This window comes from Rhipicephalus sanguineus, chromosome 9 (assembly GCF_013339695.2).
Source record: "Rhipicephalus sanguineus isolate Rsan-2018 chromosome 9, BIME_Rsan_1.4, whole genome shotgun sequence".
NCBI classification, from domain to species: Eukaryota; Metazoa; Arthropoda; class Arachnida; order Ixodida; family Ixodidae; genus Rhipicephalus; species Rhipicephalus sanguineus.
The window spans coordinates 153,053,725-153,067,080 of NC_051184.2; the positions used below are offsets into that span (position 1 = coordinate 153,053,725).

The following is a 13,356-nucleotide window of genomic DNA, read 5'->3' on the forward strand; positions in this document are numbered from 1 at the left end:
AGTAGCGAGCATATAGCAGGACAACTACTTACAGCTTCACTTACCTTTGCAAAAAAGGTATTCCAATTGCAATTCAATATTAACCGACGCAACAACGATAACAACACGCTTGTTGCACACAGGCGTACCAGGTTGACGCGCGAGGCCAAGCGCGGTATTTTAAGTGTAGCACAATCGTGCGCGTACAGTACGCTAGAATATTCTGGCACAATGTCGTCAAGCTTGCAGTCACTTCAGCGGTTCCCACCATGTAGCACCAGTTGACGTCCTCGCCTCATCAAACTGCTACGACGCCGAGAACTACACACACAGCTGACTTGGAAAAACGCGGTCTTGCAGGAGGCCATCTTGTCCCGCAGCCAACGGACAAAAGTACACAACTGACGCCTCTGAAACATTGCCGTTGATGAGATGGCAGCTGAACGGAATCAGGGCTTATCGTCCGACGTGTGGCCACCGCCTTAACACAATATTAACGTTGCAACGTTCAAGGAAGACGCGACGAAAGCGACGAGCCCAGCCGATCTTGTCGGGTGCGCTACTGCACAGTGCACAGCGCGCGCTCTCACGGCCACCGAAAGAAATAAAAGAAAGTAGAGAGAGGGGTCACCTAGGAGCATCGCGTATCGGTGGAAGCAAGAGGAAGTGTTGCATCGTCGGTGTGGCATATTGTCGAGAGATGGCGCTAGTTTGTTTTTGCGCAACGAAATCGCAAACTTCTTTCAAACTGCATGGGATCCTATGGGGGTGTTGGCAGAGGGTACAACCGCCTGAGCCGAGCGGTGGCGCCACCATACCGATGCACGAGGCGGATACCAATTTTGGTGTATATAAAGCCAACGAACCGGCCGCGAGCGCACCATGAGCGTGCCATGTAAGTGATGGTGTACATGACATGCAAGTGATGATTTTCATGTTACCACCTCTCCCCAACGTTCGTCATACAGAAATATCTCGTCATATCAATTTTGGTATATAATGCATTTGATTAAGCCATCGCGAGCGTCCTGAGACTATGTCATGTAAATCATGTTTTACATGGTATGCCTGCCATATGATTTGCACGTTATGACCAGCAACTTATGTTTGTCATACACTGTTGTCACGTCATATCAGTTTTGGTGTGTATCAAGCTAGCGAAGCGGCCGCAAGCTCACCATGAGCATGGCATGTAAATCATTCCGAACATGGCGTACATGCCATTATTTTCATGTTACCACCTGTAGTTTATATTCGTCTTACAGTCATGTTATGCCATACCAAATTTGGTATACACCCCATTAACGAAACGGCCAGGGGAGCACATAGTCGTGGGCAGATAGATAGATAGATAGATAGATAGATAGATAGATAGATAGATAGATAGATAGATAGATAGATAGATAGATAGATAGATAGATAGATAGATAGATAGATAGATAGATAGATAGATAGATAGATAGATACCATGTTCAAACTCGCAAAATATCGCTAAGAAATGCTTCGCATTTAATAAATGCCGACAGCCGAGCGCGTAAATGCCGCGCAGCTCGCATTTCTTTATCGCGTTAGTAAGCGTGCGTGCGCGTGTAGGCAAGTGAAAACTGCCGCTATTTCTTTCCTAATCAGGTAGAGAACAAAGGTATGCTTCATTCGGAGCAGCTAAAGCGCACGCAGTGCGTAAAACGTGCGTTACTCCGCGTGAAATCAACACCGCGCCGCCGCAGCTTCGGCCGTGCTGGACCAAATATGGCGGCTGGCAGGACCGTCGCGGTACTTTTCCCGTTCCAGTGACTTTACGGACGCTTTACTCGTCGCGCCCTCTTGCGGCAAGCGCAAATGGAGAAACTTTTCTCCTCAACCACGTGGGCTTGGGCGCGCGCGCATGCGCACGCCAAAATTGCAAAATTTCGGGGGGTGGGGGTTGAACCCCCCCCCCCCCCGGCTGCGCCCCTGACTTGTACCTAGGATTGATGCGAGCAATAGACGAGTGACGTTCATTGTTTTTGTTCTATGTGCTGAGTAACGTGTGTGGCATTTTTTTTTTCTTTATTTTTGTTTCTAATCTCCCGGCGTGTGCGCGATGCGCCGCATGCTTTCGTGTGTCTCGTGTTTTTTGTATACGTTTGCGCTCGATCTGCTTGTCATAAATACAGTAAGTCCCGCTTCACAAAACAGTCTTGTTTTAATGAACATCTTGGGCTGTACACTAATAATTTGATTTTTTCGGCGTTAACATACTTCGCAAGAGCACGCGTTTTTAGTTTTACACAGCACTTATAGCACTCGTCAATACAACAAGCAATATAAAGAAGCATGAAAGTTAATTTTTTCAACATTTTAGCAAACGTGATACCACTGGACAGTGCATGCGTGAAAGTACGATAATATATAATTGCTGGAGTTAATAATAATATCTGGGGTTTAACGTCCCAAAACCACCATATGCTGGAGATAATTGCTGGAGTTATACGTGTCGAAACAACCATATGATTATGAGGCACGCCGTAGTGTGGGACTACAGATTAATTTGGATCAACTGGTGTTCTTTAACGTGCACCCGTACATAAGAACATGGGTGTTCTTTGCCTTTCGCCCGCATCGAAATGCGGCCGCCGTGGCCGCGTTTTAACGTTAAACAGCATCATATTTGCACATATCTGAAAAATAAGTCAATCACTTCTGTCAATTAGGCCAAAATTCTCAATCACATGCGTTTTGTATTACGCATGCCGTCACTGAGAATTAGAACGAACTTCTGCACGCGTGCGGTAAGTATCTCTCGTTCTCAGGACTTTGCTTTGGCGTGCGAAACCAAACACAAAGTGCGCTTCTAATGACAGCTGTGCACAGTAGATAATCACTAACACTCTCACTCACCTTTGTGAAAAGAGTATTCCAAATCCAACGCAAGACTAACCACCGCCAGACGACAACTACACAGTTGTCGCACAATGACCACAATTTGGCACGCCAGGCGAATACAGTGACGTAACAGTAGCAGAGTAGCATGTAGGTACAGCGTACTGAAATAACACGTAGTGTGGGTAGCGTTCTTTTCCACAATTCGCGCACTATAGCGTTAGTTTCCCTACTCAAGTAATCGAGCTGCCGCGACGCCAAGAGCCACTGACATCGCTCTCGAAAGACCACCGTCCGGTGCGAGGCCATCTTGTCTTGTTTCTTCGCACGACCCGCGTTGTAATGTACGTATACACAACTGAGACCGCCGTAACCGCATCAGAAGCATTGTCATTCAAGGGCTAGCAGTTGAACGAATCCATGGCTCATCGTCATACTTGTGGTCAACGCTTAAATAGGAATGTGAACAGATCAAACAGATGTCAACGCCAAACCACTCAATGAAGTCGACGGTAAGAAGGCGACAGAATCTGAACTGCATGTTGTGCCATCCCACAGTAACTATAAAGAATAAAGAAATCAGAGAGAGAAATTTTATCTGCGGCCGCTGTCGAAAGATGGCGCTACTTCAAAATGGCGTCGGAATGGTATGAACAGTTCTCGATATGGTCGTTTTCGCGCTAGCTTAATCAACTCTGTAAATATATGGTTCATTAATATGCGGCTTTAAATTAACTGCTGCGCTTGGCTAAGCCATAGCTACAATTTAATATTGTCTGCGTATATTGAGTTCCAGCCATGAAATGGTAAAGTGTTCAAGGAAAATGACGCATCGCTTGTGCCACTATGGTCCACCGTAATTCAATGACTATATAAGGGGCTGCGTTTCATAGAGGGGTATGTGTAAACACATCTGTACGTACGCCTCTGTAGTGAATTGTTCATGTTATAGGCTGTATACATTGCGAAGCACATTTTTTTGCTTATTGATTGTAAACATGTACTCGGGAATGTACGTTGCGACAGTTGTAATTATTGTTGTTGGTATTGTTTTTGTATATTCATGTACCCATCCTGCTTGGGCCCGAGTAGGGCCTGTAGTATTTGTGAATAAATAAATAAAAAAAATTAGGGGAAGCTTAAGCTTCGCCTTTAAGAGTTGAACGCGATAGCGATATCCTGCCTCTAGTGCGCACTTCGAACACTACGAGTGTTTAACAGAATGCACGCACTAAGGTGTGTGCCTTATGTAATGGGTAACATGCTTTAAACCAGGAGCAATTATGCACGAGAAGCTTTTTCGAAGTTGCGATGCACCCACTACGTGGTCTTAAGAGAATACGCGCAGTAATGTGTGTGCCTTTTGTAATGCGCGGCTGTCTTTAAACCACCAAGTCGTTATGATATTGACATGGTGTGACGCCCGATGGCAATGTACGCTCGTACCACGCAATATTACTGCAATATTACATCTCGTACTGTCACACCCATATAGAGGACGCGTATTTTTGGGAAGCATGAAAGTTACTTACAGTGCAGCTCTAAGCAGAGGCGTGGCTGTGTGCTAGAACACCTGCTTGCCACGCAGACGGCCCGGTTTCGATTCTCACTCGGACCGAACATTTTTATTATTTATTTTATTTGCAGCTTTTTCGATTTTTCGGTCACGGACAAGATGATGATTTTTCGCTCACAACCAACGGCGCCGACGCCGACGGCGGAATTTCTGCGATACGAGCTCTTTAACGCTATCGCGTTAAAATACATATGGATAAATTGTGTATTTGAATTAAGTGAGTGTGCATACTATGTGTCTGCCTAGTGAACGTGTGCGTATTAACAAAATGTGTATAAACCTTCCGGTGTCCTTTGAGCAATCCATTAATGGGTCCACCTCGCCGAAATGCCATGGCGTATCAACGTACGCCGCCGCAGTCAGAAACACATTCTTTTAAAAGACGATAGTCTTTCTTGGTGAACTTAAACGCAGAAAATTTGGTCTGTCTGTCTGTCTTTCTGTTTGTCTGTATGTCACCCGATTCAGCCACTTGGCCAAAGTTTAACCACTTTCTGAACGCCCAGCCATCTTGAACTGGTACGGCCATTCATAATTGTGAACATTGTCGATCAAAAAGCAAATATTACGCATATCTGAGGCGCAACATCAATACGTAAGTATTAGGCGGTGTGTTCCTTTATAGAAAATACATACATAAGTAATTCTAAAGACCCTAATGTTTCTTAGGCTGCGCTGAAAATGCTAGTGTTTTTTATGCTGCGCTGAAAATGCGACGCTATGAGCCAGATGCGGCGGTTCAACATAGGGGAGGAGGACTCGTGTAGTAAGGTCGGTACAAGACTATCGTCTTTCGACGACATCTGCAGCGAAGCACGCAGATACGCGGCCAATTTTTTTTTAGTATCGTTTAATATCTTTAGATGGCGCCAGCTACCACCTATTTTACGGCTGTGGCGCTTTCACAGCTCCACCTACTTATATGTTGTTGAACATCTATCTATCGAAACTATGGTCTTCTGCGCCGGGATTTTTTGATGCTACAGAATGTAAATTTTGGAGGCACATGTCGGGGCCTATTGTCCCGTAAACGCGTGGATAACGTCGCTACACCGTGTGATGCTTTGACAAATAAAGACAGCCAGCCTAACGTACAGCCTCCGGGTGAGAGCCCCTTTGTAGTATCCGTCTCTTTTAAAGTGAACGCCGTCTCGCTGGCCGAGCGAAACGTACGGGTTCCGTCGTTCCGTTTCGCGAGGTTTTCATCAATACAGGTATGTCTGCTTGATTTTATTGTCATATCATTTGATATTAATCTCAGCGGGACAGTTTTTGTGATTACCAGTGCCGCATACTCTTTATCAGACGAGAATCGATGCACTCGCTAAGCCTAAATCTATTGCTCGCTTCACTGGCTTGGCGTCGGCCATCTTGATTTTGACGGGGGAGGAACAGTTTCTCCATTGAAAAGGGAGGAAAGTTCCTCCATTTAAAGACGAACATTGGGGACATCGCCATTTCTCCCTTAAAGGAGACAGGGTCACTCCATTTTTTTAAGAGTGTAGTGTAGCAAGGGGGTGGGAAAGGGAAGTGAGCATAAGGAGAAGAGATGTGATGGTGAAGAGGAGGGAAAGGAGGAAGAGAAAGGGTCAAGCGTAGCGCATAAAGAATGAGAAACAGAAAGAGAGATAGAAATGCGGAAAGAAAAACAAAGAGAGACATAAAGAAAATCAACGAAAAAGAGAAACGAGTAGAGAGAGGAAAAAAAGGTCAAAAGGAAGGAAGCATCGCATCGCCTAGCAACCAGATACCGCACCAACTGACCAAGCCGCGCATGCGCCGTAGCTAAGCCACGCCCACTGACAGAGACATCGCGCGCAACCTCCACTCTTCAGTGCATAGTTCGGCTGCGTTCTCCTGCGGAGGAAGTCGCGCATTTCGAAGCTAGAGGTGTCGGTCGACAAGGATTTTCGGCTGTGGAGGTGATAATTAGGCGCAATATGACTGTATCCTATAACTAGCGCCAGACCACGGCAAACCAAGATGTCGTCAGTTTCAACTAGTTGGGGTCAACCATATTTTTTTAGAAAATCTTCGTTCTTGTCACCTAGAAACGCACTGACTTGGCTTGGTTACTGCAATTATGCTGTACGTTAGCGTCATGTTTGTATTCTCTCTTGCCCTTCGTGCTTTTTCTGGATTTAAAAGTGTTGCGTTAATTATTCTACTACGAGAACATCGACCAATGTTTGCTTCAAGTTCGTCAATTGCGCTACATGTGCAAAATGAGAAACCTACACTCACAGAATAGATCAAGCAAAAAGGGCGTCATTTTGTCCCATAACAATAATTCTCATCTGGCTTGCGTGCATTTTTTTTTCTTGAAAACTCGGCGCTGGCCACTTTCCTGCTAAGAACGCTATGTCACGCTGATAGCGCACATGCCGTTCGTGACAAGAAAGTGCCGGGCGCGCGGCGATAATGCAAGGAAAGGAAGGCAACATAAATTACAATTGTTGTTGTGGGACCAAAAGACGCCCTTTTTACTCGATCTTTTCTGTGAGTGTATGATAAAAATGCAAATGAAAACTAATGTGGCCTCAGGGTTTTACTATCCATGTGATCTGGCCAATGGTATAAATACATGAACAAATAGCACACACATAACGGGAAACAATATAACCAGCACACTGCACAGGGGATAACACGAAAAATGTCAGAGTTTAGAAAACGTAATTACATGAAATATAGATGTGATGTCAGCAGTTGCTGGGAATATGCGTCGGTAAATGCTTTGACTGTCCCTCTTTTGTTAACGATTCGGGGTAACACAATTATGCGCTCACCAGTCCGTCATTGCACGAATGTTTCAAGAAGGTATGTTGCCGCGATTAAGGAAAGTAGCAGAAATAGCATGTGAAAAAAAGAACGTGATTGCATCATTTGAACCTAATTTGCACTTAGGCTGCCGCAGTAACCAGATAAATGAAGGAACGAAAGAAGGGAAACTTATCAAGGGCTCGTTTTTCTTTGTTAGATACAGCCGTAAATAAAGTCAGTAGACAATGAACCCAAGGAAGGTTAAGTGGACATTATTTTAGTCTTTTAACTGCGCTGTAGGAATTATGATATAAATGAGAAGAAATTAAAGTGGAGGAAAAGACAACGTGCCGCCGGTAGGAACCGAACCTACAACCTTAGGATTACGCGTCCGATGCTCTACCGATTAAGCGACTGGGGAGTCGTCCTACTGTGAACCTTATCGCGTATTTCACCCTTTATCCGATGTCTTTGCATCCGCTTTTAACTTCTTCACATATATATCATAACTGCTACAGTGAAGTTAAAAGACTACAAATAGCGTACCCTGTACTTCCCTTGGCTTCATTGTCTGTTAGTTTTCGTTGAGACAAATGAAGCGTATTCCCGTCATCGCCTTTATTCCCAATGTATCCATGTTCCTCGCGAGTTACTTTTCAGTTAGTTTCGTATTTGCACATTGCCTTCTTGGTAATTTAGCCACTGAATAGGTCATCTAATATCACGAGTTACTAAGACCACTACATGTTGGAACACGTCCGTAGTCGCAATAGATGCAACTTTGGACGACTCATGTGAACTGTAGGGGCTGCTTGTTTTTTGGTCGCTCGTTGCTTCACGAAAGACTGCGTGTAAATGATCGGTCATAGTTATGACTTCTTCGATATAAAATGGAGCCACTGGCAACAGTTTAACGCAGGTATTCTCACTGAATGGACGTCATTGATAAACAAAAGGAGACCGTGATGCGTCGAACTCATTGATGCGCTCCCTGAAGCTGCGATGATTTTCTCGTGTTGCCTGTACAGTTGCCACTCGAAATGTTATTCAGGAGCGTAGAGGAAAGCAAAAGCGGCAGCGAAACCGCGCAACGCTCTCTCCGGACCGGTCCGTCTCTGAACGGTCGCGCGGGCGTTGGCAGCGGGAAGGCGGCAACCGGCTGCGTCGGCCGACTCGTGAGCTCGCGCCTTCAGGAAGCACCGCGACAGTTTTATCGAGCCTTTCTTCCGCGACCACGCTGGCAGATAGCATAAGCGACCAAACGAATTGCGCCTTATCGCAGCCACTGGCACGCAGACAAAAGCGGGCCCCCACGGATATGTTCGCGTAGCGTACGAGACTGGCGGCGCGGCTGGCTCTCGGCGGGCCTCTCTGTCGTCACCGCCAGCTGTTTTAGAGCGTGAGGCAACGCGGTTTCCGCTTGGCGCACGCGGCGAGCTCGTTGTGTCGACGACTGCGATCCAGGCCCGCGTCGCACGGGTGTCGATGATGAACGCGCGTCGTCGATGATGGACAGCGCTGCTTCGTCCCCTCGCAAGGATCCCGTGCGGCTGGGTCCGGTGCTGGAAGAGAGCGTGGCCTCCTCTTCGGTGGTGCTGCCATGCGACTCCGATAACGGCCGCCTGACCTGGCGCGAGCGATGGGTTCCCTTCTTCCGAGGCTTGGGCCTCGAGTCCGTGCTCTTCCTCTACACGATCACGTTCGCCATGCGCTTCGTCGTCACCCAGCAGCTCTTCATTGCCAAGTCGTGCCTGTCTGCCTACCCCGACGACGTGTGCGCCACGCTGAGCCAGCAAAATGCCAGCGTGCGCGACGCCGTCACCCGCAACGCCAACGTGCACAACCTTTTGCTGGTGCTTGCCGAGTTCGTTCCTGCCGCAGTGATGTCGGTGTTCCTCAGCTCGTGGTGTGACAAGCACGGTAACCGCATTCCTTTGCTGCTGAACCTGTGCGGCGCGTTTGTGCTGGACGCCGGCACCATCGTCACTGTGCTGGTGTTTTCGGCGCCCATGTACGTGAACGTCCTCCTCGGACTAGTGTGCGGTATGACCGGTGGCTTGGTATGCATGACTGCCATCGTTGAGAGCAACGCATCGCGATCGTCGCGCGAAGACATGCGTGCCGTCAAGTTCCTCGTCGTCATGAGCGCCTTGCTAGTCGGTGTCCAGCTGGGACAGGTGATATCGGGCGAACTCTTCAGCGCAGGCGGATACCTGCCCGTGTACTGCGTCTCCGTTGGCATAGTTGTGTGCAGCATGCTGTTTGTGCTAGTGTTTAAGGCCGGAACCTCATCGTCGACGTCTCGGCTGAGCGACATGCTGAAGGACCTACGGATGCACAACTTCAAAGAAGGCTTCGACGCGGCCTTTGGCTGGAGACCACACGGACTCCGGCACCGGCTCGTGCTGCTCGCCCTTTCCCTCGGTGTCATACTCTTCAACGCAGAGAGTGAGTACCCAGATATATACTTCTTTCGCTTCATTCATGTGCCAGTTCGTACGTGGATCTGTCCCTTCTTTCCTTGTGTCCTGTCCTGCTGGCAGTTTGCCAGGAGACCACCGCGTACCAACTCGCCCAACTTTCAACGCAAGCTCGCACTCTATTACGTAGTTCGTACGAATAATCGAATAAGTGGCGCCGAACAGGTCACCAAGATTATCGTCCTGCTTAGGACAAATTTTGCGCTGTGTGAAAACGTGGCACGCGCAAGAAGTGAATAACGCGGAACAAACACGGATTTGTTTACATGTTCAGCATCCCAATTTCCTGTATAGCAGTAGCGTACGATGTTAGGCTAGTTGGTACTACACAGTTCACTAATACGGCAAAAAAAAAACGCCCTATTGTTCTTTCCTCTTTAATTTCACCTTGTACTTTACATTTTTATGATTGTACTCTATCTCGTGTGTCAGAAAGCTTTGTTCCCTTATATTCACAGTATGTTTTTGCTTGGTGCATTTTTTTTTTCATTTGTTTTACATAGGTCTGTCATAAATAAAAATTTTAAGTGCGCCACATCTATCAATTGGCGCAGGTACCAAAGGTACACGGTGCTGCGACACTGATTTCATTCTTTTTTTGTGCCATACATCAGCGTCTTTGAAGATAGATTACGCCACACGATGTAATTTAGATCAGTTCTGCGAGGCGCTAATTTCTGTGCAGAGTACTAACAAGAAAAGTGTTCCTGTTGCCAGAGCCTGATGGCAAAGTAGTCACAACCAATGCTGTTTTCGGCGCACAGTGACCCGGCGAAGATATGGCGTGTGTGACATCGTGCGTCTTGGATAAAGCCTCCAGGAACGTGCTTTAGATTGCCCTGTCAGAATACAAGACTGACGCCTTTGCCGATGAACTAAGATGAGAGACGAAACGCTAGTTTATCAGCGCGTACTGCTGATTGGGCGAGTTGGTGCATTATATTCTTGCAGTGCTTAGCGCAGCTCAGTTTGTGCATGAAGGAAAAAGGGAAATAAGCAAGGAAGGAAAGAGGCAGGCGTCACGATGACCGCTGAACTGGTCCTCATTCCTCGACACTATTGTGCATTATATGGCTCACTCACGGTACACGTGACAAAATAAAAAACCCTAAAAACGCAATCAAACCTTGCAGCTTAAGAGAAGTACACAACAGCAGTTCACTGGAGGCGTGTTGTCCGTCTAAGAAAGTTAAGTTCCTTTCGTAATAAAGATAGAGATGCTCCCGCACGCATTGACACTTTTTGAAATTTTTTCAAACTCTCAGCCTCCATAATCTCGAGCGTCAACTGATGAAGACTGCGGGCCAGGATGACGCATCTGTTGAATGATTGTGTCAATTCGCAAGTCTCCGAATACATAAACAGGGAAACAACCAGGAGAATTCTTGTTCTTTACTGATCGTAACTGTGCTTTGAACAACATACACACAACATTCGACAAACCTATTCAAATGGCCTTTCCCACGCACGGGTTGCACGTCTCTCTTAAGGTTTGTAAGTCTGCCAAGCCTGCCTAATTTATCCGGAGGGACACGCACAGCTCAAACTGAGCTGCGCTAAAGCAGTAGAAGAATTATCAGCACGCGCTGTGTGTTATCGGGGAGGGGGGAGGGGGAGGGGGTCATGTGAACAGTATTTCGCCGATAACAAAGGCCCTGAAAGCAGGGTAATGTATCAGACAATGGCCTCGCTGGAAAACACTCTGCGCGTTCTGTCTTATTATCGCCGTCCGAAGCTGCACTAGCAGCTTATATTTCACGCAGTGTACAGTTAAGGAATACAGTTGCTTGGAACGCTGGCGATGCTCGCCACGTGATGCGCTACCGTATTGCGTACCGTATCACGTGTTTTGAGCAAAACAACTGTGTCAACATGGCTAGTTAGTTGAATGCATCAGTCATAGCGCTAGCAGACGAGGAAGACACAATGGGACGCTTTCAACTGAATGTCTGCACTCAGAAGTATAAGTAGATCCGTCCACGGGAAGAGGCCCAATCAGCGCACATGAAAACATGCCGCGTCCAGAAGGGCGAATTCATTTGCAGTCGGCGCTACCGAAGGGCAGCTGACACAGCTATCGCCGGCCCTCGCTATCGGGGCAGTTTCAGCAATCTCTCGCTTATTTTTATCAGCATTCCTATACACAACAGTGCACACTTTAAAAAAAGCTTCGTATGCACAATCGCTATCATGTGCAGACACGTGACCATGGTAACGCTCATCCCATTGTATTTTTCTCGTCCGTGCCTGCCAACGCTATGACACCGCTTAAAGCAGCTGTGCCCGCGGCCAGTCAACACATCTATCGCTTAGCAGGGACGACGGCGATTTCCTTGCCGTACGGTAGCTCATGAGCTCAGTCACGTGGTTTTCATATTTCGCGGGCTTTCTTTGAACGCCGGAAACAAAAGTTACCACGCAGGATGTACGCTGCCACAAAACAATTGGATCGGTTCTTTTGGAATGCGCTGTACAAGTTAACGAAATCCACTCGGCCATCAAGTGAACAGTAAAAATTTTGCATAATTCATGCTAATGAAATAGTGAACCGCAATATGAAAAATACCGTAACCAGCACCACGTGATGGATACAACATGTCGTTTGTTTCATTCATTTGCGGTTAGCCACTTTTTTTTTTCTGAATCATTCATTATCGTTACGTCAAACACCCTGTATAGAAAATGAGACAACAAGGAAAACAAAAAACACCCTAAGAACAAGTCAATGGTGCTGTCACAAAGTCACTTGAAGAAACAAAAGAACGCGTCTACACGACAACACTATGACAGCCTATTTAGATATGACTTCACTGGGTGCCACCCCGATAGAAGGTTACTAACGAATGCGGTTCCTATAGTTTTCTCATGACATCGGCTTTTATTACTTCTCGCGTGAGTTCCAAGCCGTGTCTTCACAAACTTCAGCACTCTCGAAGACAGGCGCACAGCCGCAGTCGCGGCAATGGACGCCCAGTATATAGGCTGGTGGAGTGTTGTATAGTGAACTCGTGCATCTAAATACGCTGTCACAGGCATGTCGTGTAACGCGCCTTTTTATTTCTTTGGTACAAGTTGCTACGTGACAGCACTGTTGACTTCCTGTTAGGATTATTTTTGTTTTCATGGTCGTTCATTTTCTGCCTATGATCTCTGATGTACACTTCTATACGGGCCCGTAGCCAGGAATTTTTTTCGGGTGGGGGCCCACTTGCTGAAAACTTTGACTTTTTGAGAAAAACACCTATTTTCATTATTTATTTTCGGTAAAACAGCCCCTTCCATCAGAATTTTGGGATGGGGGAAAAAAACTAGACCCCCCCCCCCTGGCTACGGGACTGCTTGTACATGCGACTTTGTTACTGCAACAAAGAGTGTTGTAAGTCACTGCTGTGTTCGTAAGACTTCTTGTCTTTCGTGGCGTTTCTGGATTTATCTTTGGCTGCCCTCGACTTTTCTTCTTTGCGCTTAACTCTTATACCTTTAGCCTTAACTCGCCTAGGTACAAAACGCGAACTTCATTTTTGAATGTATCACACCAGAAAGAGCACTTATCAGGTCCTTTCATAAGCTGACACCCCATCCCCCCTCCCCCTCCCCCCTCCCCCCACGCTTTTACAGAATTTTATACGCGCTTTTATATAGCGCCGGCCAATCCTTGACACAGCTTCTAGTGTTACAGGGAAATCACAGCCATGTCAA

The 13,356-nt window shown here is 46.8% G+C and overlaps 1 protein-coding gene across 2 annotated transcripts in view; it reads left to right on the forward strand.

Moving 5' to 3' along the window:
- The first annotated feature begins 8,299 nt into the window (after positions 1–8,299).
- Positions 8,300–13,356, forward strand: part of LOC119404028 (proton-coupled folate transporter) — a 70,679-nt gene continuing 65,622 nt past the window's right edge. The window contains exon 1 of one of the 2 annotated variants that reach the window (XM_049419328.1): positions 8,300–9,625. In XM_049419328.1, coding sequence (XP_049275285.1) covers positions 8,683–9,625 — 943 coding nt within the window. In that variant the 5' untranslated portion in view covers positions 8,300–8,682. The remainder of the gene's footprint in view (positions 9,626–13,356) is intronic. The other variant, XM_037670654.2, reaches the window with a different exon arrangement.